The following is a 27298-nucleotide window of genomic DNA, read 5'->3' on the forward strand; positions in this document are numbered from 1 at the left end:
CTCCAGGTAAAACCCTCCTGGTGGCTACCTGGTATTCACTGCAGGTCTCTCCTTTCCCCAAGTCTTAGGCTCAGGTACAGCTTAATGCCTCTCTCCTCCAGCACTTGCCTCTGTCTGATAGATAACTCACTCAGCCCCTGTGTGCCTTCCCCACAGAAGCCTTCCCTGATCCCCACCCCGCCCCAGACTGAACTGGACACTTTCTCTGAGACCCATTATATCATGTGTGCACATCTCCGGGACACACCACACACATTAAATGCTTGTTGATAACATCTGTTTCTGTTTGTCTTCCCCCTCTGCCCCCTAACTAGACTGAGTGCGCTTAGGGCAATGACGATGTCTCTGTATCCCCAAGCCTGGTATGGTGTTTGGTACAAAGAAAGCCCAATTACATTTGTTAAATGTAAAAGATGGATGTATGAGTGTGAATGTTTAAGTGAGCGCTTTAGTCTACAGGCTTCAGCAGGAAACCAAGAGACACTCCAGGGCCAGATCCCAAATAGTGGGAAAGCGGTGTCCTCCTTGCCCATCCTCTTTCTGCTCCGCCTACTCGCAGGAACTAGAATTTACGTTTTATCAGGAATGGGCCACTTCCCATCTGCTCCTGCCTGCTGGGCAAAGGGCAGCAATGGGCAAAGGGAGCATTGTCCGGTCAGGCGTCCGGGAAGAACTTGCTTCTCCTTAGTGGGAAACTCTGTCTGTCTCCTCTTGAGGGAGAGGATGGGGTCCAGAGGGAAGGAACAGAGAGCAGGCGCCGGGCTGCCAAGGGTCCAGAGGGCCCAGCCGCCTTGGCAGGAAGCCAACCACACCCGGATGTGGTGGGTGGTGAATGGGATGGGGCGGAGAATCCCTGCCTTGCCGCGGACACTGGATGGGTCCCTTTCGCGGGTATCCTGCAAATCGCTCAAAACAGAGGTTCCGCAAACGGTGCAGAGCAAGATTTCTTGCTCTATTTCGGGAGGGGAGGGGGCTTCAGTGTTTGGAAAAGGAACTCCTGAAGGGAGCGTGTATTAGAAAAGACCAGAAACCTCAGTGGCCCCATCTCACCCACGAATGCCCACCACCGACTTCCCTGGCAGCTTCCGGAGGATACCCCCGCATAGCTGCCTCTCCATTTAGCGTTCAGGTGATGAGAGAAGCAGGAGCTACTGGGTTCTAATCCGAACCCTGCCACTTTCTGCTCATGCCCCTGGGCGAGCCGCCTTGCCCTTCTTTGGGCCTTTGTCTCCTCGTCTGTAAAGTGGGGCCAGGGTTGGAGGAGAGGGCCTGGAGAAGACCTTTCGCCTCGGACACTGCTGGATCCTGGGTTCTCCGTACTGCACGCCCGCTCCTCCACAGCCCCGCCTCCACCCCGTCCTAACTCCGCCCCCACCGAGCGGCTTCTCCCCTGACGCCGGCCGCTAGGGGTCACTGCCGCCCTTTGTCAGCGACGGAGGAGGGCGGCTAGCCCTTCGGCCCTCTCCCCGGCGGAAAGGCGACCGAAGGGGCATCTCCCGAGCAGTGGGCCCGAGCGCGACCCCACGGCCCTTGCTAGGGATCCGCCTCTGCCTGGGACCGGAAGGTGTGCGCGGCGGGGCGGAGGCCGGGGCCGAGCGCGGGCCGCGCGTGGGAGCCAGGAGGGGGTTAACGCTAACCCCTCCCCCTCGGGCTGACATCACGGGGAGAGCGGCTGAGAGGCTGGAGCTCGGCGAGTGAGAGAAAGAGAGGGAGAGGAGCGAGCGCGGCTCGACTCGGTGCCCGGGCAGCTCCACATTGTTGCGGATCGCCGGGACCCGGCAGAGCGAGCAGCTGCGGCGCTGCGGGGACGCGGCGCCCCGGGTCGCTCTCCTCGCCTGGAGCCGCACCGCCCGATCGGCTGGGCCGCCGAGCCGCGCGCCCTCCGCCTGGGCCCCGAGCCCACCGCGCCGCCCGCCCGCCGCCCTCGCTCGTCCCGCCGCCCTCGGAGGACGGCCGCCCATGGACGCCTTCAAGTTGGAGCCGAGCGGGAGGGTGTGAGCGCGCCGGGGGCCGGGAGCCCGCGCCGGGCAGCCGGGCGCGCCGGGGGTGGGTCCCTCTCCCCAGCCCGGCTCTGCGTGGAAGAAGAGGGCGGGGACCGGCGCGGGGAGGAGAGCGGAGGAGGAGAAGGGGGCATGACTCGTGCAACTTGCGGCGGGCATCTGCCGAGCCTCTGAGCCGGCGGCCGCCCGGGGCCCGGATTGCGTCCGCGCCGATCCCACCCAGCCCACCCCTCCCCGGCCGACGGCTGAGGTTGACCTGGATCTTCAGAGCGCCCGCCGGCCTGCAGGGATCGCCTTCGTCTTCCGGGCTGCTTTCTGGAGCGCGAGGAGCGCTCTCCTCGCGGCCCCTCTCGCCGGACCCCCGGACCCCGATGGCTCGGATGGGGCTTGCGGGCGCCGCTGGACGCTGGTGGGGACTCGCTCTCGGCTTGACCGCCTTCTTCCTCCCAGGTAAGCGCGTTCCGCCTCTGCCTTCCCCCCCCCACACACACACACCACACACATACCCCCATCCAGTGCCTCCCCCGGGGCTGGGAGCTGGATGGCAGGCACGTCTGGGTTGTAGGGAGTGAAAGGAGCCAGAAAAGTTGGGTCACGGCTTAGGTAAGGGGGTACCGGGTGGCACGGCGGAGAAAGAGAGGTTGAGCAGCCGAACAGCCTGCCCTGCAGGGAAGCAGTAGGATGCACGTCTCTGTGTAGCAAGAAAGCACTTTCTCCGCGCAGTTTTTCACACAAAAATAATAATATGTAATAACGTTCTATTTATTTAATAATCGGCTCCGGAAGCCGTTTGCAAACACTTCATGTTACATAAATGCAAAATAATCACCGTAATCACCGTCTCGGGGTACGAGACAACAGCCCCAGGGGGAGGGCGTCAGTCTCGGATCTGGTGGGCTGCAGGGCTTGGCGGATAGCAGGGGGGCTTCGTTTCTTCTACCAGCCCCTTTGCCAGATGGTTTCGGGCGCTGCCGCACCGCGTCGCCCCACCACCGACGCGGAGGGCCCGCTCCTGCGGCAGGGCTCACCTGCGGCTCCTTTACCCGGAGGGTGAGGCCCCGGCGGCGCGAGATCGCAACCTCCCCGCCTTGCGCAGGGCTGGGCTTCGCCTCGGAACTGCAATCGCAGTTTGGGGGGCTCTCCCCGCAGGAGGCACCGCGGGCTTCTTGCCAGCCAGGTAGCTGCATGACCCACTTTTCCGAGGGTGCCCCGCGTGTCCTTCCTTGAGATGCTGGCGGCCGAGGGGTTAACGCGACGCCCGACCCCGGGGGTGGCCCGCGGTGGCCCCTCTGACGGATGGGGTGGGGGCGGAGGCTGGGACTGGCCCGGGCGTTTTGTGCTGGGGAATGAACTGGAAAATGCGTTTAGGAGGCAAATCCGACCGAGTCCCCTCGCCTGGATTTAACCCTTTGTGTCCCTGGGGAAGCTGCCTGGCTCCCACGGTGGCTCGGGACACCGCGCGCCAGTCGGGGCTGGCGGGTGGAGTGGGGGAGGGGTTTGGGGGAGTTCCTCCAGCCTTCGTGAAGGAAACCTGAGACTACCTCCCGCACTAGCTAGATGGGGGGCTTGGGGAGGAGGCTGGGCAGGGTGGGGGCTTGGCTGGAGCACGTGGCCCCGGCCTTAGGTGGCAAAATAGGGGGTCGAAGTACAGAGAGACCGGCTCCGCGTGGGGCGAGAATGTTGGGTCTCGGCTGTGCCGGCCGCTCCGCGGAGGAGGTACGTGCGATGTTGCAGACTCGGAGGGCTGTCTGTTATCTGCGGGCCAGCCACGTTGTGTGTTTTGCGGGGCTGGCCTGCACTTCTGGAAGGGAGGAACCTGGCCGCATTCACTTTTGTACCCCGTCCACCACCAGCTCACTGCCAGGGCTCCGAAAATGCCTCGGAGTGGCCGATGGCGGAGAAAGTGGTTTGTGAAAGCCCGCACCACGGTGCCCCCGGCCCTGCAGCCTGGGGGGCGCTGCCCTGCTAGGTGTGCGGGGTGAGGGTAAGTTCCTGGGCACACAGGTGTCACTGCCCGTTTCAAAGAGGCATGGTTGAGTCCCTCCTCGAAGCAGGGTGGTGGTGAGAATGAGAGGTCTTCATCTTTCCCTGGACCTCCTGGGAAGCCAGCAGGAGATGCTAGAAGCTCAGGCTCTAGCACTTGTCCGACACCGGGGTTTGGGCTTCTGGGAACCCTTCAATCCCATATTGCCCACACCCAGAACCCAGCAAAAGGACAGCTTTCCTGAGGCCTGTGTGGACCAGCATACTAGGGGTTAACCTAATCCTGGGTCAGACAAAGAGCGGGAAGGTTTGGGGAGGGGAAGTTCACTCCCCCCCCCATTCTCCCCTCCTTTTGTTACTCTCTTCCCCAGCTGTGTGGTGCTGTGCTTGGTAGTTCGTTCCTTCTTTGGGGGCTGGAGGCCTGCCCTGCTTCCTCCCACTCAGGAAGTGGGGGCAGGGAGGTGACACTGTCACCTGGCTCAAGTGTAGACACTCCTCCCCACCAAAAATCCAGATTGAGGGGGTGGGACGCAGAGAAGGAACCACACAGCTCAGACAGGCAGTTAATAAGCCTCCTTGATTGATCGTAATTGTCCTGGCTGGGTAGCGTCAGTCAGCGGGGCAGCCAGAGTTCCCCGACCCGCCAGCCTCCTCTACCCGGTGCCTGTGGCCCTGGTGCCTCTGTGAAGGGAGGGAGGTGGATGTGGTAGTGCCCACATGACACTTGGACAGAGGCTGGTGGGCCCAGAAGTCACCCTCCCACACCCCATTTACCAGCACCCTCAGGCACCCTTCTGATTGCCCGCTGTGCTTCTCTCTGGGGACTTGGCAGCCTGATGCTCCTTTCTGGGTTCTCCTAGGCTATGGCAGGGGGCGTGGAGGGTGGGGGAGGGGAGCCCCCCCAGGCTGTGTGTGGTGGCCCACGGACTTCAAAACACTCCAAATCCGGCTATTGATGTGTAAGCACAGAAGTATGTTTTCAACAACACAGACTTTACCAGGCAGGGTGGTGAAGCCCCACAAGCCTCTGAGATGAATCTGTTCACTCAGAGGACAGGGCCAGTGGGGCACGGGGGCTGCATCCCAGAGGGACAGGAGGAGCCCGGGAGAGGAGGCAGAGAACCTGTCTTAGAAGCAGGTGCGCTGAGCTGGTGTCCCACCTACACCACACCCTCCCTAATTGGCTTCCCCAAACCTTTTGTCTGGAAAGAGAACACACGCCCCAGGTGTCGAGCGCACACCCTCGGAAGACCTGTTGGGCCGCAGCACCCCCTTCTCTGCAGCCTGTGCAGAGCTCGCTGTCATGGTGGCGTCCTTCGAAACCTGGGGTGTCAGGACTGTTGGGTCATTCTCCTCTCTCCCCATTGCTCACAGACAGTGGTGTGCTCTGGCTTGCTGGGCAGGACGTTATGGCAAAAGCAATCCTGCTGGCCTGGGGTTTTCAGCGCGGGTAAGCAGGCATCCCAGTGCCCATTTGGGAGGCAGTGCTGTGGAATGTCTCAGACTCAGCTTCAAGGCCGAATAGTCAAGGTTGGAAGGGAGGAGGAGATATGGCAGAGCCTGGGCCCAGCACCCTGGGCTGAGTGGTCTAGAAAGTATGTCTGAGCCTGACTCTCTGTGTTTATGGGACAGGCCGCCCCTCGTCGCCTGATACTGGCCTAGACTCTGATATCCATTCCCTTCTCGGCTGCTCAGCTTTGCACAATGAATCCACCTCGATGGCCTGACCCGGGACCCAGTTGTACACTGCCAGGATGGTCTCCAGCCAGAACCCTAGTGCTGACGGATGAGCGAGTGGGCCAGGCTGGGGAGGGTGGGGGGCAGGGGGGCAGCCCCAGTTACTGTGCCTATGATGCTGCCATTGTTTAGCAGCTGACTAATGTTCATTGTTCAGCACAAACAGAAAATACCCAAGGGAGGTGTGAATATACCTTCAATTTTCCTGATTGTGTCTTTCCTGGTTAACCTGGTAAAGTGAATGGCTCCTACCTGCTGGGGGAGACAGTGAGGGTGTCTGTATAGTCACCTGTTTTGCTGATTTTTTTTTTTTTTTTTTTAACTTTGAATGTTAGCCAGTGGGCCAGGCTAGAATGGACATTAGCCAGCTACGGGACTTAGGCTATAACATTTTTGACAATCTGCATATGGCCTCACCTTCGGTATAGAGTGGGTGCACACACACGTGTGCAAGACTGTGTGTGCATGTGTTGGGCATCTACAATTTACTGTGCACATGCAGACCCATGGGGACTAGGACAAGGAGGTGTGTGCGCTGGGATCTGTGGGTCACCATGGTGCAGGGGCCATCAATATACATCAAATGTATATTCACATGCAATTGATTTCTTATGGCTCTCCAACTAGGATTTTGTGAGTGGCTGTGAGCCTTGGTAACACCTGTGTTTATGTCAGAGTGTCAGTGAGGGTGACTTTGGAGGAGACCTAGGATTTGCCCTTAGCCAGCTCCTTCCAAGATGCGCTGCCATTTCCTTTGGGGTTGGGAAGCCTGGACACTGCCTTATTTTTCTGCTCCGCCCTTGGCCTTAGACTGGCCTCTGCATCCTCACAGGGAGATGCTCACCTGGAGAGACTTTTCCGCTGCTTCTCAGGATTCCTGAACGGCTGGGAGGGGCCACAAGAAATAGAGTTTCAGCTACTATTTTGGCATCTTTGCTTCCTGCGTGAATATTTGGGGAAAAGGACCAGCTGGAGAAAGGTGATGTACTCTGGGCATTTAAAAAGGAGCTCTCGAGTCGTGGGCTGTGAAGAGCCCTGCTGAACCATATGTGTGCCCAGACTGGCAACATACATGTACCTGGAAGCATCCCAGTTCACTCAGCAGAAAGCAGGAGCCCCCTTGTTGAAAAGACAAGTGGGGATGAGGGGCAAGGAGTGGGGAAGAGGGCAGTCCCGGGATCCCAGGACCCTGTGCCCGAGTCCAGCTGGCAAATGTTTCTGCCCCATGATGCCCGCCCCTCTCCATAGAGACCAGGTCCGCAGAGCCAGCAGCAGATGTGCTGGCTGGGGAAGGAGGTAACTTAAGATCTGAGCAGGGATCACCTTGCACAGGGAAAGCCCTGAGCTGGAGATAACACCCCTTAGTCCGGTTAACCCTTTAAGCTCTGGATTCTCTTGTGCTGTTTGGAACTGGGAAATGGGGAGAGGGAAAAGATAGGAGAAAACACATCAAACGTAATATCTGAACACTGACAAGGAGAGATGAACTCAGTGCAACAGGAGAGACAAGAAGGACACAAAGAAAGTCTTCCTGACAGCAGACTGTTGGCTCTTCAGGGCAATGGATAATCCCAAGGTTTATTCTGGGGTAGGGGAGGGGCAGTGCTTATGTATTCTCAGGAACTCGTGGGATCTGTGCCTTTCACAGTCTTCTGGGGCAGAGTAGCCGTGGTCCCAGGCCCCGGTCAACAGGGAGCTGCAGATAGCTCAGTTCCTCTTCCCGCAACCTGGAGATCACCCCATCTTGGCCACCCAGCAGAGTGAGAGAGCAAAGCAAGGCCAGCTGGACTGGATTTGAATCCCATCTCCACCAATTGCCAGCTGAGTGGACTTGGTTAAGTTGCTTTGTAGGCCTCAGTTTTCCCGTCTGTAAAATGGGTTTCTTCTAATACAGCTTTCAAAGGAGGTTTGTGAAGATTAGATCGACAGTAATGTATGGAAAGCGCTTAGTGCATTACCAGGCATGTGATAAATGTTCAGTAGTGGTAGCTGCTTTTATTCCCTACACCTTTCCTCTGAGTGGTCCTGGCCCCCACTGTGTCTGCCAGCTGGGCAGTGCCAACTTCACAATCCCTTAAGAAAGAACCACTCAGCTGCCTGCCCACTGCTGGCCTCTCTTCCCCACCTGGAAATGATGGCAAAGGCTGCAGCAGCCCTGGGGGACTCAGGTGGCCTGGTTGGCTGCAGGCACCTACCTGAGCCCAGCCCTGGTCATCATGTATGGCACGAGCAGCAGGTGCTGTGCACCTTTGTTCTGCAGCCTGTCACCGAGCGCTCTCCCCTGCACCTGCCTCACTCCCTGGCTGGGGCCCAGCTGGGCACCATGGCCCGTCTGGAGTGCTGGCTAGGGCAGCAGCCTGAGGCTGGCATGGAGGGCCTGGGACTCAGCCCCTGCAAACTTCCACACTTGGGAGAAGGGTGGGCCACAGGACCCTTTCCCAGCAGTCCACGGTACCGGCACTTCAGGCGAGATGGTACAGTCCGAGAGGTAGAGAATCTGTCCTGGGGTCATGCCCTTCTCACTGGCAGAAAGTCCTTTTGGTTTCTCCAGCTGAAGGCTCAGTCCTTTCACCAATAATAATAAAGATGTTTGTGACAGTCTTTTCAGTTCATAGTTTCAGCTGATCCTCTCAGTGAGCCCATGTGAAGGGTATCAGTAGTTCTCCCATTTTACAGATGAGAAAAGTGAGGTGTAGGTTTAGTACCTTGCTGACCATTTCATGCCAGTGTAGCCAAATTAGATTTCAGGTCTTTTGACTCCAAATTCAGTAGATGAGGAAGATGAGATGGGCTGGGCTGGACAGATGCAGAAGAGGATGAGCCAGGCCACGAGAGAATGTGTCCGGTGAGGCGGTCATTCACTTTGCCAGCAACCACCAGCTTACACTCTCCCCCACAACAAGCAGAGCACGGCGGCTCCCTGGAGAAGTGAGGGATAAGTTAAGGATATAGGTTGGAGGGTGGCCCAGCTGGAGCTGACCACAGAGCCCAGGTTGGCACAGAGTACAAGATGTCCAACAACAGAACAGCTTGGGGGAGGGGGCGTGTCAAGGGGACCATGTCCTTTCAGATGCTAGAGCACCACTCCCAGGGATCTGACCTGAGACGTGGGCACGGCCCCTGAGGTGTGAGCACAGAGCCTCCGGGCACAGGCAGGCACACAGCCAGCGTGTGGGCCTGGCCCAGGGCAGAGCGGTGCTCAGACAGCATTGTGGACTTAACTGGAACAGCGGAGGGGGGCGCGGGGATTTGGTAGGCAGAGTCGATTCCCTCTCCTAGGCTATCCCCCACCCCTCTCTGGTCCACGCAGACCCCAGTTTCATTCCCAGTTTATGAGGAGTCTCATTACCAAGCCACAGACAATAAAACCCGCCTAGCCACTCTGGCCCGGATCTCATTAGAGGACATTAGTTCCGCTGGCTTGGTGGCTCCGTTGGGACACAGCTGCAGGCGTGGCCCAGGCAGCAAAACAGGCCAATGGCCATGGGCACAAGCATGTCCCGTTGGGAGTTCGAGTTTGATCTGTGGGCCTAAGCAGGGTCCTCCTTCCCCACCCGCACCCGCACATTCCTGGAATGCATGTTCCCCAAAGCTGGAAACATGGAGTCCCTCCTGCCCACTTGGACCCTCAGTTCTGCTCCCCACCTTAAGGAGGCAAGGACACAGCTCCCTCCAGGGCTACGCACAGGAGTCCGCCTTCTCTGAGAAGCTCAGCAGATCATTGTCATTCCATAGAAGAGGGCACAGGGGACAGCACGCCCACCGCCACACACAGATCTGAGAGACACGTCCTAGCAGCAGAGGTAGAGTCTGGAGCCTTCCACACGGCCTTGGCCTGAATCTTAGCCCATCTTTCTGTCCAAAAGGTGGGGGTAGAACCTGGAGACCCCATGTGAGAAGCATTTTTCATTCCCTATAGATGCAGTTTCACCAGCTGGCAGCCTCCACAGGGGCTTCCTGGCCCCTCTCCTCTCCCCAAGGTGGAGTGACTTGCCCACAGTCGCTGTGATGGAGCCCTGGTTCCATCTTGGGGTTCTGCCCACCAAAGACGGGATTATTTCTTTCTTAGCAGATTCTGGTGTCTGTTGATAGGCAGCCCGTCTGCCTGTGCCCTCCCCCTCTGCTTTATCTTTCTTCCCCCGCAGACCAGCCAGTCACCACCGTACCACCAGGGCTCAGTGGATGTAGCCATGAAAAACAAGACAAGGGCAAAGAAAACCTTGCCCCTTCTTGGAGCCTCGGTCTTGTAGAAGAAAGAGAGTGCCAGGCCGGAGTAATTGGTTCTTAGCGCACACGGGCTCACTTGGTGTGCTCCACGCGGGGGTCACACAGGCCAGCCCACACTTCAGCACGTGAGAGCCCACCAAATCAGTCAGCGGAGGTGGGAGCGCCAAGCTGTTTGGGAAGACATCGGCAAGTCAGCCCTGCTCTGGAGAAACGGGGGCTGGAGATCTATGCCAGCCCCAGATGTTCCCCTGTAAGGCCCTGCAGCTTGTCTGGAATTCGAGCCCCAAGTGGGATTGGTGGGCTGACTCCGTGGGCTCCATTCCCTGACCCCTGAGCAGCGCCCCAGGTATCCCCTCTGTCACTCCTAGTCTCTCCTGGGCAAATGCTGTCAGCCGCTGGGACAAAGGAAGTAGACGAGGTGCCTCAGAGCCGAGCCAGCCTTGCCGCCACTTGACCCACTTGACGTGGATCCCACTGCAGGAGGGGCTGGTAGCAGTGTCCTCATTCGGGGACTCCTGCAGCAGCCCCTGGCTCGCCTCCATCCCCAACTCCTGGCTCTGGCTCCAAACTGCCTACACTGCTTCTTGGATGAATATACCTAAAGCGCTCCTGAGAAGGATACTCACAAGCCCAGAAGCATTTGATGGCTGCCCCCTCCCTGGCTCAGCTCCCACCACCCCTCCCTGCATGGCAGGCCCAGCCAGCCACACACCCCATGCTTTCCCACCTCAGTGCCTTTGCACGTGCCGTTCCCCCCAAATCGCCCTTATTTCCCATATCCAAAAACTGAGGTTGAGAGCTACTTTTATCATGAAGCCCCCAGCTGGAGATAACCTGTCTCACTCAAAGCCCCCACCTCCCATTCCCAGCACCTCACCCATGCCACCCATGGCAATAACCACTGTGCATCTTGCTATAGTTATTTGGGCCTGGGATTTATCTTCATAAGACTGAGAGCTCCAAAAGGACAGGGTCCATTGTTGACAGAGCTTGGAATCCGTAGGGCCTTGCACAGGGTTGGCCACACCACAGGCTGATAGCAGTGTAGTAGGTGGATACATCATTGCATAGTACATGCTAAGTGGATATGTCGTTGCTTGTTTGGACAGTCATGATGATAACAATAACAGCAAACTGTTATCAAGAGTTTTTAGACACTCAGACACTGTTGTAAACATCTTACATGTAATAACTTATTCGGTCTTCATAACAATACCTCCTTCTTGTGGAGGATCCTTCCCCCACCGTCTTTAACATATGAACAAAGGAGACCTGAGCAGAGGTTAGGTAACTCGCCTCTGGTCACATAGCTAGTAAGTGGCGGAGGCAGGATTCAGATCCAGGGAATCAGGTCCAGTGTCCATGATCCTACCACTTGGCTAAGCTGCCTCTCTTCTGGGTGATGGAAGAAGACAGCTTACTAAGCCTGGAGTAACACAGGACCTTGCCTCAAGAATGCACATCCCCCCTGCATAGCATCTTATAGCCTACCCTCCTGCTCCCTTTGACGGTGCAGGAATGACCTGGGGCCTCCCTGGAGCATTGGGGGGTTATTAGTCCTTAGCATCAGGGAGTTTCAGTAGTTGTTACTACTTATCCTTTGGATACCTTACAAGTACTAAAAGTACAGTTGTTACATTCCTGGTATATCCTGCCACCATCACCGTTGTGTCTTGGGAGTATTAATGTGCCTGTGCTACAGGGAAATGTCTTGACATTATTGCTCTTTCATCCCCTGAGCCTTTGAGCATCACTGATGCCGTTTGGGGGCCTCCCACCATGTTTCACTGTGGGACTAGAGGCAGGTATAATAGCTCCTCTCAGAGAATCTGCCTGGAACTGCCCCCAGAAGGTGTTCCCAGGCTGGCCCCAGATCCTGGGTGGGTCCACAGCTCAGCAAACTGATCCTATGCCAGGGCCTGTCCTAAGCTTCTGGAAGGTTCCCGTCCCTCTTGCCCTCACCCAGAGATCCCAAAAGATGGCAAGGGAGGTGGCCCCTACCTGGGGAGAGGGGCAGGGAGAGGATTTAGGGTGTTCACATGTGCCAGCTGCTTTGATCTCCTGGGATGAACGGGCCTGGTGCTTCCTGTACCACAGGCAGGTTCAAGACAGAGAGCCACAGACCGAGGCATTGGCCGCCTTGCAGCTGAGGTATCGAACTGTCCCAAGAGGGAGGATCGTGGGAGCAGAAAGATCAAAACCCTTTCCCAGTGTTGTGGTCAAGGACCAAGAGTGGACTCCAGATGGCCCACGTGTGATTGTCCTCTCGAGGGTCACCTGGGGCCAGTGTTCCTCCAGCACTCCCTGACCCTGCAGATTACCACGTGTGCTCAGGCCTCACAAACTCCCTTGCTTAATTAGGAAGGTAACTCAGCTGCAGAACAGTCATCTGATATGTTTCGACGCCAAAGAGAAATTCCTCTTAGACCCTCTGCTGTTCTAGATTATCCATGCTCCGTTAGTTTGAATTACGGTGCGACTTCTGTGGCCCAGACACAGGCCAGAGCTATGCGATCGGTTCCTGGAGCTGGAATCCTCCCGGCACCCGGGAAGTACTTGGAAGCATAGGAGGAAGGAGGGCTTAAGACCCATCTGACCTCCATGCAAACCTAAGGATTGCCTTGTCAGCACAAAGGAGCCAACTCTGCCCAGAGCCTGCCTGCCCCAGGGCCTGCGATGCCCATGGGTGCTTTTGAGTCAAGCCACTTTCGTGCCCTCTGGGCCAGGCCTCCTTTGAGGGTTTTAAGTCAATGGCAGAAGCCTCTACAGCGGCTCCTGGGTAAAACTTGGAGCAGAGGCAGGGACGGGCTTCTCCTTGAGTATGAATAAGATCCGGAGTGGAGCAGCCACACTGCACTGGATAATTTTATGATGATTGCCCACCTCCCCCATCCCCAAACCATCCTGATCTCATTGGCCTAGATTGCTGCATATCTCAGAATGATGGATGGGCTGCCTCTCCCTTCCCAGGCAGGGTGGCCGGCCCTGCTACCGAGACACCTCCTCCCCAGCCCCTTCCCAGATTTATTCCCTGTGTTTACAGGGCCCAGAGAGTAATCAGTGTCCTGGGCCGGCTGCGCACTCTGATTATCTCCGCTCAGTTGATGGATGAACCTTTGGGGAACTTAGATGACAACCCCCTGCCCCTGCTCCCCTGTGCCCGCCCCTGCCTGGGCCTCAGCACCCTTCCCAACCTTCGACGCCTCCCAGGAGTCAGATAATGGGCCTCTGGGCTGGAACCGAAGGAGGGGGTAGTCGTGGAGGAGGAGAGGGACAGTCTTTGGCCCCCACCTCTCAGCACTGCTGTGGGGTAACTGGAAAGGGTCTCTGTGGCTCCCCCTTCCCTCCAGGGAGCCTGGGACAGCGGGCAGACAGTGCCACCAGCTAGCTTCTCTGCAAGTCACCCCCCCCGCACACACACACACACAGCCCAGCTCTGCTCAGAAGCCCCCTTGCCAGGAAACAGCTCCATTATCCTCTCCCATCTCCCATCACTCCATTACTCCTACCCCCTCGGCACTTGTGTACACAGTTTACACTGTAATGATAATTTGTGCTGGTTTATGTGTTTCTTTACAAATGTTTTTATGTCCTCTGTGTGTGTATGAGAGAGGTTTATGGTTTGTGTGTGTATGTGTGTGCCCACACGTGAGGTCACGTGCTCTGTGTGTGTGTGTCTGCTCCTGATCAGACTCTGATTGCCATCTTCTCCCCCACGGAGGCGGGGGGCTCTCACCCAGCTCCCTGTGGGGAGGGTAGAGTCTGGATCCTGGGGGGTGAGGGGAAGAGTAGGGAGAGGTAGGCAATCAAAAATGATGGCTGTCGAGGCAGGGTCTGCACTGTCCCCCAGCCACCAGTTAGAGAATGCAGAAGGTCAATCTTGGATAACTGTTTTGTCTATAGGATCACAAACAACTGGTGTGACTATATTTTTCCCAGCAAATTGACTGAACCCACTGGTTGTTTTGGAGCCAAGCGGTCTCTGCCTTTTATTACTTACATGTGGCCGTGTATATATCTATGTCTTGTCTTCTCCAGACTTGAGTTCCCGTCACTGGAAAATGGGGATGTGATACTGGGAGGTTTAGAAGTGGTAAAGAATGCATGTGGCCACGTGGTGTGATTAGCACGGTGCCTGGTACAGAGCGAGTCTTCACACCACTTGGCTATTAGCTACTGCCTGCCTAGAGACCCCGGGTCTAGAGGAAGGTCACTTCCCAGGGGCTGGGAAGCCAGGCCCAGGAGCCCTCCCAGCAGTTCATGACCCGCTGGGTGGGGTATCCCTCAGCAGGGCTCCTGTGACCTCTCCATGGTGATCAACTCAGGAAGAGTCAGGCACTCAGGCCCCTGGGCTCCTGGAAAACCACACCCTGCCCAGATGGTCACCTGGAAAGGTGCCTGGTGACCCTTGGAACCATCCTGTGCTCCCTTCTTGAAGGGTAGTTAGAAGCAAGAGTTACGCGCCCTCGACCAAGGTACCCCAGGTGCAGGAGTCCGGCTGCCCCCAGAGCCCGATGCCAGCACTTATGGGACTCCCACTGCCCTGGGTGTGTGGTGGGAGAGGGGTGGCAGGCCCATTCCTGCACCCACTCAACCCCGTGTGCACTGATGCCTCTAGTACAGCATGGGACAGCACCAGCCCTCTGACCTCACACACAGCAGGTGACACCTCAGAGTGCCACCTCTGCATGCCTGTAGGACAGTGGCCTGGCTGGGAGACGGAGAGGAGGAGCTGGGGCCTCACGATCCTGGGGGGTGTCACTCTCCCTAAACCCTCCCTGCTGGGACATGGAGGGGCGGGGGTGACTAGGCAGGGGCTGCGTGCTCCTTCATCCGTAAAGGCGGGTTATCCATCTGAGCCCACCTGTCCCCTCCCAGCCCCAGGTCTGGGAAGAGCCTCCCAGCTGGGCCCTCAGCTGAGGATACCTCCTGCCCTGCAGGTGAAGGTGGGGAGAAGAGTAAGTCACAGAACCCTAGAGTCTCAGGGTTGGAAGGGGAGTCAAATAATGTAACATCCATTCACTTCTTAAAACCCCCCAACCACATCCCTACCTGTTGGTTGATCATGCAGCTTCAGCATGAATACCTGCAGTGATGGTACCCTACATGGAAGCCCATACAGCTCTGACTGCCCCAAATTCTTCCTTGTACTGAGCTGAAGTCTGTATCCCTGAAGCCCCCACCACTTAGTCCTGTTTCTACCCCCTTGGAATCCTGTAGAACACATCTGATTCTGCACATGGGGGTCCTCCAGGCATTTAAAGATGGCCTCTGGCACCTGGAGTCTTCTCTCCCATGAGCTCAGCCAGCCAAGTCTGATACCCCCTCCGTCTCAGATGCTTTCCTGGGAACCAAGTTGTCTAGATCCCCGGTAACAGGTGTGATGCTCCAAACGCCGGCGAACTGGCCCAGGGATTTCAGCCTAGGCGTCCTCAGCTGCAACCACTGTCCCAGGGGCCAGGAGGAGGGAGTGGGTTAGCTGCCTTCACCCTTCCCCACCTCCACCTCACCCCTTCCCAACCCCTGTTTTCCTTTGGATTAACAATAAATTGCAGTGAAAGATCCGTTTATCTCCAGTGGGAATTAAGGAATTAAGCTGGTGAGGGGCCTGAGAGAGGGAGCATATTGCAGAGATTCAGGACATAGAGAGGACAGTGGGGAGGGCGGGGGACCCTCTGCCTGCAGCCACCTCACTGTGAGGCGCTGGGAGCAGCCCCCTAGTTCTCCCAGCAGCCTGTGCCCTAATTGGCATGGGTGGGGACCGGTTGGAATGGGTGTGGTCACCGGTGGGAGGCGGTGCCCACAGGGATCCCTGGGGGGGGGGTCTCCTGGCAGCCTCTCCTGTCGCCCGTTGGTGCCTCACGCCATGGTGCAGCGGCTCTGTGGCACGTCACAGCACTGGGAGAGCGAGCCACGGCATGTGGTGGGGTGAGGCACCTCACCATCTGACCTTGTGATACACAGACTGTGATACAGATTCTGCAGCCTCATGTCCATCCCCCCCGCCCCGGACCACCACCGCCGCAGGCAGTTTATCAGTACCGTCCAGGCACTAAAAGCGCGTCCCCTCCCCGCCCCAGAAGACCCTTGCCGTCTTCTTAGCCGTGGATTCCCATGGCCATTGGTGAAATGAGTCTTTGGCCCCTGGAGAGTCTGGCCTTCTCTTTATCCTGAGGGTAAACCAGAAGCCTCCTTCCTGAACCCGAGAGGAGGTTAGACAGGCTCCGCCCCCCAACACGTCTCCACCCTCCTGAGCCCCAGCACCCCGCCCCCAAAACCCAGGAGGCGTGGCTTGGAGCCCCTTATGCCCTGTCCCGCAGGCTCGCTGCTCCTTGCCAACTCCCCACCCCACCCCGCCTTAGACGGTGGTCCTTTTGCCAAACCTGCCAAACCCTGAGGCTGAGCAGGGAGAGATAAGGAGCTGAGCTGTGCTCAGAGGGAGGAGGCGGCGAGGGGAGCAGTGAAGAGGGGATGGCTCCTCCCTTGGCCGCCTCTGGCTCACCCAGACACGCCTCCAAATAATATTTTCTATCGCTGTCATCCCTCTGTCTCCTGACACCCCACCAGGGTGGGGAGAAGGGGTCGATATTCAACGGTAGCAGCCACCGGGAAGGGCGGAGCAAGATAAAGATCGAGGCGGGGCTGGGGACAGTCTGTGGTGGGTGGGGTGGGGGTGGGGCAGCCTCCAGAGCGGGGCTGGGGAGTTCCAGAGGTGCTCCGGATTCAACACTGGTGTAGGGGTGAAGGCGCCAAGTGGGCCCTCAAGTCCAGGAGTCTAGCTGGTTAATAATTAGTAACTCTGGTTAGTCAATCATTAGTGTTTTCTCCCCAATTTCAGCTCCCCCACCTCCAGCCCTGGAGATCCTTCTAGGCTCTGCCCACCCTCTCTCCCAGCTGCTTTCTGGTCTCTAGAGCCAGCATGGTGTTTAATCTCCAAGAGTAATTAGCGACCTGCAGGCCTGCTCCCACGGGCTCTTTGGATGCACCTAGATATTGCCTGCTGGGAGGGCAGGCCCTTTGACCAGCCCAGAGAGCATCTCAGTACTCACTCTCCTTGGCCCCCATTGACTGACTTGGTCGGGCCCTTTCTGCTGGCCAGATGGGGTCCTGGGGTGATCCTGTGGGTGACTCTTCCCTAATCCTTTAGGTGAGGTCAGTTAGTCTACAGATGTTCTTTGAGCATCTGTTAAGTGCCAGGTACCGTATGTCAAGAAAAAGTACTTTAAGCCATTCAAGTTGACATTAAAGGCTTTATTCAAAGGCTCATGGGGGGGGGGGGTGCGGCACATGTCCTTGAGGTTTGGCCTTTGGGTGGCATTTTTCATCTGTAACTACTGGAACACTTCCCATTGGCAGTTGTCCTGGTTGTCATGCCTTTTCCTGGCTCCTTGGTGCAATCCCATCCTGGTGGCTATCAGAACAGTTCTTTCTAGAACTGTTTTTGTAAGCCGTGTGGTCAGGGGACGGGGAGGTGGCAAAGGAAGGGCAGAAAAGGGAAAAGGGAAAGGAGACAAGGGCTGAAGCGAGGGCCCTGGGAGCCTCTCCTGCCTGTTTCAGTCCTTGGCAAGAGCTGGGGCTGAGCCCAGTTGTGATGTACCGTCTGAAAACAGGTGTCCTCCCGCTCTGGGCTCTGGGATGGCACACAGATCCGGTCTAGGGAATTACTCGAGTGATTAAAGTCTGCACAGTGCTGCACTGGGCTGCGAAGGAGACACCTGGGCCCTAACTTGGGGGAGGCTTCCCGCGGGGAAGTGACCTTGATGCTGAGACCTGGAGTCTGAGTAGGAGTGGCTGGGGGAAGCGGCAGAGGAGAATGACCGGGGCAGTCTGAGGGAGGCCAGATGCAGACACACATGAAAGAAGACTAGAGTCTTCTGGAATGTCTTCAGGATGGGGGAGCCGAGAGCTTGTAGCCATGGAGGGGGCTGGGAAGGCCATGTGGAGGATTTTGGCCCTCAGAGAACGATCCTCTCTATCTGCTCTGTCCAGTTTCAGCCTGACCTGCACCCCAGACCAGCTGGTCTGACTGCCAGATGGACAGTCCCGCTTCAGGCCCCATGTACAATCCTCCTCTTCCCAGGACACAGCCCTCGCTGGACTCTCCCCATTTCTGTGCTTGGAACCCCAGTTTTGCATTCAGTGGAGCTCTGACCAATTCTTCTCCATCCTCTGCATCTGATTTGTTGCCAGTTCTTATTGGTCCCATTTCTGTCAGACCCCCACCCCGTGCCAGTCCCGACACCATGACCCTCTGAGCCATCCGGGGGCCTCTCCCCATTCCTGTGTGGCCTGCGCACACTGAGAGCAAGGAGAAGTTGGGGTATGTCATGCTCCTGCTCTGCCTGAAGCCCTCCTGGGCTCCCTGGTGCTGCTGTCTTAAACACAGTCTCCGTGATCGAGGCCAGGGCTCTCACCTCCCCAACTAGCACTGCTGACATCCTGAGCCAAGTAATTCTGTGCACTGTAGGGTGCTTAGCACCCTCCCTGGCCTCTATCAGGTGGATGCCAGTAGCATCCTCCCACCCCACCCCCCACCATGTGACAAGAAAAAATGTCTTTACACATTGCTGAACATCCCCTGGGGGCCAAGTTACCCCCACTTGGGAACCACTGGTCTAGGCTCTTGCTGTAGCCAGAACCTACTTTTCCAAAGATATCTCCCCCTGCCTGACTTGGGCACATTCAAGTTTGCAGCCAGAGTTAACTGCTCCTGGCTCCTGCACTCCTGCCCCTGGGCCTTGGCTTCTGCTGCTGGCTGAGCCCAAAGCCCCAACATGTGAAAATACCTGTGAAATACCTGGTTCCCAAATGGCCCCTTCCCCAGTCTCCTGGTACTACGTTGTCTGGTACTGTCTTTCTTTCTTCCCCTCACCCTAGACGCTGAGGTCTTTGCAGGAGAGGTCTCAGCCTTACAATCTCTGCAGGCTCTAGCTCAGTGCCCTGTACACAGTAGGTGCCCCGTAAATGTACAGTACACCAACGGGAGCTGCTGGCTTGCCCTCCTTCTCAAGCCCAGTAAGCTCTGAGGTTTCCTTCCCACCCCCGCACACCTCCCTGTTTTCCTGGCACTTCGTTTAACCCCATAGCCAAGATGTGAAAACTGCCCTGCTTCCCTCTCTCCTGACGCCTCCCATACTCACGTCGTGTTGTTTGTGGCAAACAAAAGCATCTTTTTGCCATTTAGTCAACATTTACTAAGTATCTACCTCCCATGCCTTGACCCCTAGGGAGCAGGGGGCTCTGTAGTCGCGCATGTGTGAAGGTGTGTGTGGATGTGTGGTTTCCCAGGGTGTGTGTTGGTGCATTGCTAAGTGCAGGTGTTTGTGTCTGACTTAGAACTTGTGCCATCCACGCCAGGGTTTGTTGGGCGTTTGCTCCTCCACTAGCTCCTCCACTGGCCAGGCACCCTGTGCTTGTCCCCTCTACACGCCCTCCCTCACTTTTCATTCCTTTGCTCGCGCTGTCCCCTCTGCTTGGTGAGCCCGATTTCACTGCCCGGTAAAGTCCCGGTCATCCTGCAAGGCCCTTTCTTCTCTAACCCCTCTCCCCAAGTTCATCATTTTCTCCCTGGAACCGTCATGGCACTTGTGAACATTCCTACCATAGCACATGATCACAGTATTAGTTCATGGATTCCGTGTCCTTAAGCCCGGGACGATATCATTCGTGTGTGTGTGTGTGTGTGTGAGTGAGTGTGTGTGTTTATAATCCTTATTTTCAGGCACTTGATAGATTCTTTTTTTTTTTTTTTTTTTGCTGTACGCAGACGTCTCACTGTTGTGGCCTCTCCCGTTGCGGAGCACAGGCTCCGGACGCGCAGGCTCAGCGCCCATGGCTCACGGGCCCAGCCACTCCGCGGCATGTGGGATCTTCCCAGACCGGGACACGATCCCGTGTCACCTGCATGGGCAGGCGGACTCTCAACCACTGCGCCACCAGGGAAGCCCTTGATAGATTCTTAATATATGTTTATTAAGTAAATTGAAGTAAATTGCTTATTTCCCTAAAGCATTTTCTTTGTACTGTTCTAAGAATGTGTCTCTGATTAATGACTTTGCTTAATCATTCTGCACGTGCCCCCATGTGTTTCTGTGCCTGCAACCGTGCACATACGTACACGTCTATATGTATACAGCACTATTTAACGGCACACGTGTGCTTGGTTGGACGTGCATGCGTGCGTGGGTCTCTGTTTCAGTGTTTCTGTAGATTTAAATGTGGCTCCCCCCCAGTGCAGCCCCTCTGCAAGCCCCTCACCTTTGAGAATTGAAGGAGTGAGGGTGAGGGGGACTGGGTAGTGACTCCCCCCAGGCAGCTTTCTCCAGCCACCTGAGATCTTCCTCCCAGAATTTCCTTCTGACCCCAGCCCATGGTCTGTTGGAAGTGACCAGGGGCTTCCTGTCCATCCTGGGGCAGCCTAGGGTAGGCAGGTTAGGTTGGAGGGCAGAGCCTTCTGTGGCCTAGTCACATCATACCCCCTTCCCGATCCATCTCTGCCCTGTTTAATTGGAATTTGTCTAGTGGAGACCATCTGTTCCATTCCGTCCTGTTTCCATGACAACCAAGTGGCTTGAGACTGAGGTTTGTGGTGAGAGAAGTGGCCTGGGGGATGCTGGGAAAAATCAGTGATGTCCTCCCCCTCAGACTAGCTCCGCCTTGCCCTTTCCTTTCTGCCCTGCCCTCACCCCCAAGCTCAGAGCAAAAATAAAGCTATTGCCTGCCAGGGCATGAAGTCCCCCAGCACCCCCTCTCCCAGCTCAGCCCAGCCCTGCTCTCTCCCAGGCTTCTTTGGGTTTCCTATACACGGCTCCCTCCGGCTTCCATTCATAAGCTCTTGCCACCAGCAGACTGGGGAGCTAGCCCTGTCCTTCTACCCACACCTGGGACTAGAAGGGAAATCTGGGGGCACAAAGCCCTGCAGTTTCTGCCTGCACTTTTGAGCCTCAGCCACCCGTGCCTCCAAACCACTTCCTCGCCCCATCCAGGCACCTTAAGATCTCCTTCAGCCAGGGATGACACACATGCACACCCCTCACTTTACAAGCATCAGAACTTTCAACCCACTTTGATGGTTGATGCATTTCCCCTCCCTAGCCAGTGTCCAGGGAACCTCAGTCCCCACAGACCTTCCACATGACAGGACTTTGAGAGTGGGGTCCCTTACTTCCCTCCCAAGTTTGTGAGCGCTCCCTGAGCCGCCTTAGAAACACTCAGGACCCCCTGTACCCAGGGCTCTCCCACCCACCCCACCCCCTGGCCCTAGTGAGCAGGGTGGCCCCGGCAAGTGCGTGGCAGATAGAAGAACTCTGAGCCTGGTGGGTGGTGGGCAGCTCTGCAGCTGGATGGTCCCTGGATTCCCGGGGGCTCAGACAGACTCGGACACACTGGGATGAGTGTGAGGCTTTTTCTCTCCTATTTCTGGACAGGCAGCTCTGTTTTCATAGTGTTATTTTCTGCCCTAATTTCCCCATCTATGGCAAAGCCTCTTCTGTGCCTGCTCTATTACCAGGGGACCTGCCTGTCTTCAAAAATAAGTGGTGTGGCTTGTCAGGTGACCCGTCTGTCGCTCTGGTCCCAGGCATAAGGTGCCACCACACCTCCTGGATGTGGGGCGGGGAGCCTGCCCAGAGGTGGGGGTCCCAGGATCTCCCCAGTGCCCCCCACCCCAGCAGAATCAGTCCGGGGCAGAGGAGGGAAGAAGACCTCAGAACGTCGATGCTCAGAGCAGCTGTGCTGAGCAGGGGACACCCAAATCTGGGGGCTCCGCAACCTTGCAGCGGTCTCCTAGTGGCCGGCCTGCCTGTGTCGGGGTGGGATCTAGCTCCCTGCCACCCATCCTTCTTCATGTGCCTCTTCTTTTATTATTGAGAAATAATTCACCTACCATAAAATTCACCCTCTTCAAGTGGACAACGCAGTGGGGTTTAGTATATTCACAAAGTTGTGCTGCCATCACCACTCCCTCATATGGAACATTTTCGTCACCCCAAAAAGAAACCCTGTACCCATTTGCCATCATTCGCCATTATCCCACCCCCTCCAACTCCTGGCAGACACTGTCTACTTCTGTGTCTCTGGATTTGCCGGTTCTGCACAGTTCATATAAGTGGAATCATACCCGGAGTGGCCTTTTGTGGCTGGTGTCTTTCACTGAGCGTCCCATGTGCCTCTTTCCATGTCACCACCCTGATTCAACAGCACCAGTGGCTCCCAGTTGCCAGCAGGGGGAAGGGGGTGAAGTGCAGACCCTTGTCTGGTACAGAGCCCTCTTTAAACTGGCAGCCAGTTCCCTTTCGTGTCACCTCCGCACCACGCAGCCAGCACGTTAGCCACAGCCAGGCTTTTAAAGACCGTCTTCCCTCTTCCTGTTCCCTCTTCTGCCTCTGAGGGACGCCTGCCTATCCTGCAAGACCCAGCTAAAAATCTCACCTCTTCTGTGCTCCTCCATCACCCTCAGAATCACTCCTCATCTGAACTCCCATGGATCTTGGTTCATCCTTTAAAAAACAAACAAACAAAACACAGCACTTATCACTCAGTAATTATTTGTTTTCATGTGTGGTCCTCTGCTAGACTGAGCTTGCACAGAGAAAGAAAATGTCTTATTCTCTTATTCCTCTACCTTCCTACCTCTTGCCACTTTCACCATCGCCTCTACCCAAATGAACTAGCACTGTGCTTGGCGCACAGTCTGTGTTCAGTAATGCTTCACAGACTCGAAAGAGCCAGTGTCCAAAATACCCTGGAGGAGAGAGCCCCGTGCAGGGGACGGCGAGGGAGGCTTGAGGCTTAGGCCGGTGAGGTGAGCAGGAGCCCCGTTGCCCAGGGAGCTTTATGACAAGGTAAGGGTGGTGGCCTTTACACCTGTGTCTGATGCAAACCTCCCCGTCCTTCAAGGGTCCCTTCAGGATGAATGGACTCTCCCTGACCACCCCAGCCTGCAGGGATATCAGGGGTCCTAGTGTCCTTGCCAGATGGAAACTACTAGAAGGCAAACAATGGATTCTAAAACCCTCTCCCTCTTCACCCAGCCCCATGGGGAAGAATGGAGGGTCCTCTGTGACCCTCTCTCCTCCTATAGACATTGGCCAACTGAGTATAAAAGCGGGATGATAATACCACGTACTTTGGGATTTCCTTGAGGAGTAAATGAGAGGGCCCCACAAATGCTCTGAAAGGGCCGGGAGGGCACTTCTTCTCACATGTGCTATCAGCACAGATTAACTGAGGGAAGGAAGTGGAGGCCCGGGGTCTCTGGCTTGAAGGAATCACTCCTTCTCTTTTCTTGTCTTTTATGTCATTTCCAAGAGATTAGAAACGCTGATGGGGCAATTCCATACTGTTTATTTGAAATAGGCTGGAAAGCAAACAGAATTGTATTTTCCTGGGAGGACGGTGATGAGGGGGACCAATGAAGCCCCCACGCCTACTCTGAGGGCTGGGGATGTGGAAAAAAGAGAGTGGTGCTGGGTTGGGGGCGTCGGGAGGTCCCTCCCTCTTCACAGATACCAGCAGTTCTGGAGCAGTGGGAATCGGGTCCTTCCTGCTGCCGGCGGAGCAGTGAGGGGCTGGTGGCCAGGGTGGGGCAGGACCAAGTGAGGCCGGCAGCCTTCTCCACGGGGAGTCACCGGAGCCACTGGCCCTCCCCACGGTGCGATCCGGTTCCCAAGGAGGGTGCCTGGCAGACCTTCTGCCCTGCAGAAACAAAGCTGCCTAATTGCCTTTTAATCTGGGGATGTCAGTCCGATGGTGTTGGTGCTGAATTGTAAGGGGAGATAATATCTTTCCCTTTGAGTGAAACGTTATTTGATCTCTGTGTGTCAGAGGAAGGCCTGTGCAGCCCAGGGAAGAGGTGGGACGGAAGGAAAGGTGGAAGGAGAGGAGCGAGGGCCTGGCTCCTGGCTGAGCTGAGGCTTTATTTCTCCCCATAACAATCATAAATAAAGGGGAACAAGCATCGTGCTTGTCTTGGCTCAAGGCCATTGTTTGGTGCAGGCTTCCTCCTCACCCCCGCCCCTCCCAACCTCCCTTTCAGGCCCAGGATGGGGAAGACAGATTGTCTGCAGGGAGAGGGAGGGGGCTGCCAGCTGTCTTACCTGGAGAGGTGGGAGAGGTGGGCTCCCAAGACCTGAGTGTCTGCTCCCGCCCTGCTCTACCTCTGGCCTCGGCTCTCCTTCCCCATCTTTGCAGAGGCTGCTGAGATGTCCCAGGTGATTACAAGAGCCTCCTGACCAGTGCCTCTGCCTCCACTCCCCACTGTGTCGGCAGTCTTGTCCAAACCTAACCTGTGCTCCCTGCTTGCTCACACTCCCCAGCGGCTCCCATCTCGCTCAGAGGGGAAGCCTGGGCCCTCCATCACCTGGCCCCTGCACCTCTCCCCTCCAGCCACACCCACCAAACTTACCAGGCACACGCCCACCTCAGGGCCTTTGCACCTGTGCTCCTTCTGCCTGCCATGCCCTTGTCCCAGGCGGCGCTCGCGTCCTCGGTCCTTTCCTCAAATGTCCTTCTCTCAGTGAGGCCTTGTCTGGTGACCCTTGGTCTGAAGTTAAGCAGCCCTCGCACATACCCACACAGACACAACCACACAGTCCCCTTGAAAGTCCTGCTCGCCACACCCTGCTCCAGGAGCTGTCCCTGACCTGTGCATCCCAATCCCTCCGACGGTGCCCCGCTTCCTGCAGGGTTTTATAGCGTCTACAGGTTGTCTCGCCTCATCCTCCTAGCATCCTCGGCAGGTCAGGGTGGGCATCCCTGATTTACACTTGAGGAAGGTTCTGAGAGGTCCAGGACTTGCTGGAGAATTCCACATGTGAGCAGCAGGCTCTTAGCCGGAGCCATGCACATTTTTTCTAGAAGCTTCTGCAGGCCTGAGTGGAAGAATGTCCGAGTCCTCCGCCAGCCTTGGGTCTGTCACCGTGGCCTGGGATGCAGGCTGTCCTGTCCTGGGAGCGGCTCACCACCTGCTGCCCCGTGTCCCAGCTCATCTAGGTCCCCTCCCCGCTCCTCCCCTCACTTCCTGGCGTGCCCACAGGCCCAGCTGATCTTTCAGCCCTTTTTCTGCATCTGTCCACCTGGCTGGAGAGACCCTCCTGGGAGGGGGCAGGGTGGCCTGTCTTTACCCCAGCGAGGAGAGTCAGACCCCCTCTGAGCCCTTGCAACGCTTAGTACTCCAAGTTACAGGTGGAGAGGTGGACACTGGGAGGGCCCGGGAGGACCCCTCCGATGCTTGGGTCGGCTCTCTGCCTCCGGAAGCCCTTCTCTCGCAGCTCTGGGCTTTCTCCATCTCAAGAAACTCTAGGGTAGCCCCTGGAAAGACCCAGAGGGAGAAGGAAGACAGCCCTGCCCTCGGTGCACCAGCAGAAACACAGTGGCAACCAGGGACACCAGCTACGTGGCCTTGGGTGAGGCGCTCCTTCCACCCCAGGTCCACGTCCCTGGTGCTAAGGTGGGGTCCCCAAGCCTGGAGCTGGAGGGGCTCACGGGAGCAGGTTTCTGAAGGAGCTGAGCCCAGTGGGTTGGGAAGAGTGGTGACTGGTCCTGGAGAAGAGGCGTGATGCGGGGGAGTAGATAATCGGGAAGGGCCGAGCACGCGTTCAATTAACCTGGCAGTGAGCTACCTTGCGTCGTATGTGATTGACCCTTTGGGGATCTCACTTGGAGCGTGGAAGTTGGGTGGAGTCACCTTAGCAGTAATGCAGGGTGACAGGAATCACATGTGGAAGTCACACAGGAAGCGGGATTGCTGACGTGGGCCAAGTGTGCTTTCGGGGAAAGAGCACCAGCCTCGGGGTTAGGAGTCCTGCTCAGCCACTTGTCGCTGAGTCACCCTGGGCACTCTCTGGCCCCGGTTTTCGCATCTGTACAGCAAGAGTGTTAGACTAGTTGTCCCTGTGCAGTGCCTGCCGACCCATCCTCGGTGTACAGTGATGTGCGTGGGACCAGTGACTAGACTTCACCACTCGGGAAAGTCCAGGGCGCTCAGAGACCAAGAAGGGCACAGGAGAGTGTGGTGCTGGGACTTGGCAGGGGCCAGCTGGTCCCTGAGCCCTGGGGATGTCCAAATGCCTTTGCTGTCAGCCATCTCTCTGTCCCTTTGGCAGCCAGCGTGAAGGCCCTTCCTGACTACCTTTGGGCCTCAGAGCGGAGCCAGGCAGGACCTGGCCCCCTCTGTCTCTGCCAGGATCGATTCTCAAACCCGCCAGGGTCCCAGGCCCTTTCCACTGGGGTGGGGGATGCTCAGCACCTTGGCCCCTCCAGTCGTGCCAGGCATCAATCAGTTCTCGGTGACTGATCCCTAAGGCCTGCGTGCAGGCCCTGGCAGGGTGCTGGGATCTAGCCTTGAGCAGGTGGGCGCCATCTGTGTTCTCATGGAGCTTATGGTCTAGCAGGGAACAGTGAACAGGTTACTACAGGTGTGGCAGTAACCAAAGAGATGGCCTGGCGGGAGCACACAGCAAGGAGGCTTAACCCGGTCTGGAGGGACCTAAAGGATGAAGGAACACTGGAGAAAGAGGAGAAGGAAAAGGGAAGAGCACACGTGGGGGCCCTGCATCTGCAGAAGGCGTGGTACTCCTGGGTGCTGGTAGGCGTGATGGACAGCAGCACCTTGAGCTAACGTTTACTGCGCCAGGCTCCACTCTCAGTGCTTCGCTTGTAGAAATTCACTTAATCTTCCCAACAACCTATAAGGAGTTTACTGGCATTTTCTCCATTTTTATAGATGAGGAAACAAGTACAATACAGAAAGTGTATAGTCACACAGCTAGCCAGTGGCAGAGCTGGGATTTGAACCCAGGAGCCTGATGCCAGAGCCTCTCTGCTGTCCAACTCGAGAGAACTGGGATCTCCAGCAGACGCCCCTGATGAGGTAGGACCAGGACAGGAGCAAGTGGCAGGGCCAGGCCTGGCCCAGCCAAAATCAAAAGGGAAGACACGCTTTCTTGCAGCACAGAGCTGGCTTGGCAGTATACAGACAGCCTCTTTCCCCAATCTGGGCCTGGCCTGGATGGCATCTGGTGGTGGCTGACCCTCTCCCGGGCTCTGAATCAAAAGGCATGGGGAAATGCACTTGCTTTTCAGTGAAAGGGATCAAGATGAAACAGCAGGAAGAACTTCCCAGCTGTCATGAGCATACGCTATTAAAACAGGCAGCCGAGGGAGGTGGAGGCCCCTCATGGAGAAGGTCAATGTCATGGTTGCTCAGAGCTGCAGAAGAGGGGAGTGGAGGCTGGGGAGGTATGGGATGACCCCTCAGCTCAGCTCCGAAGGTGAGATACAGTCAGACAGATCGCAGGGCACTGTCCCACAGAAAGAGACATCCGCTGTCCCCAAGCTGGTGCCACCCTTTT

At 56.8% G+C, this 27298-nt stretch overlaps 1 protein-coding gene across 1 annotated transcript in view; it reads left to right on the plus strand.

Moving 5' to 3' along the window:
* Positions 1-1645: 1645 nt before the first annotated feature.
* The window catches only part of NECTIN1 (nectin cell adhesion molecule 1), a 68501-nt gene continuing 42848 nt past the window's right edge, over positions 1646-27298 (plus strand). The window contains exon 1 of the mRNA XM_081239646.1: positions 1646-2450. Within this exon, the coding sequence (XP_081095772.1) occupies positions 2372-2450 (79 nt within the window). The 5' untranslated portion in view covers positions 1646-2371. The remainder of the gene's footprint in view (positions 2451-27298) is intronic.

This window comes from Mesoplodon bidens (genome assembly GCF_964165515.1).
Source record: "Mesoplodon bidens genome assembly, chromosome: 7".
NCBI classification, from domain to species: domain Eukaryota; kingdom Metazoa; phylum Chordata; class Mammalia; order Artiodactyla; family Ziphiidae; genus Mesoplodon; species Mesoplodon bidens.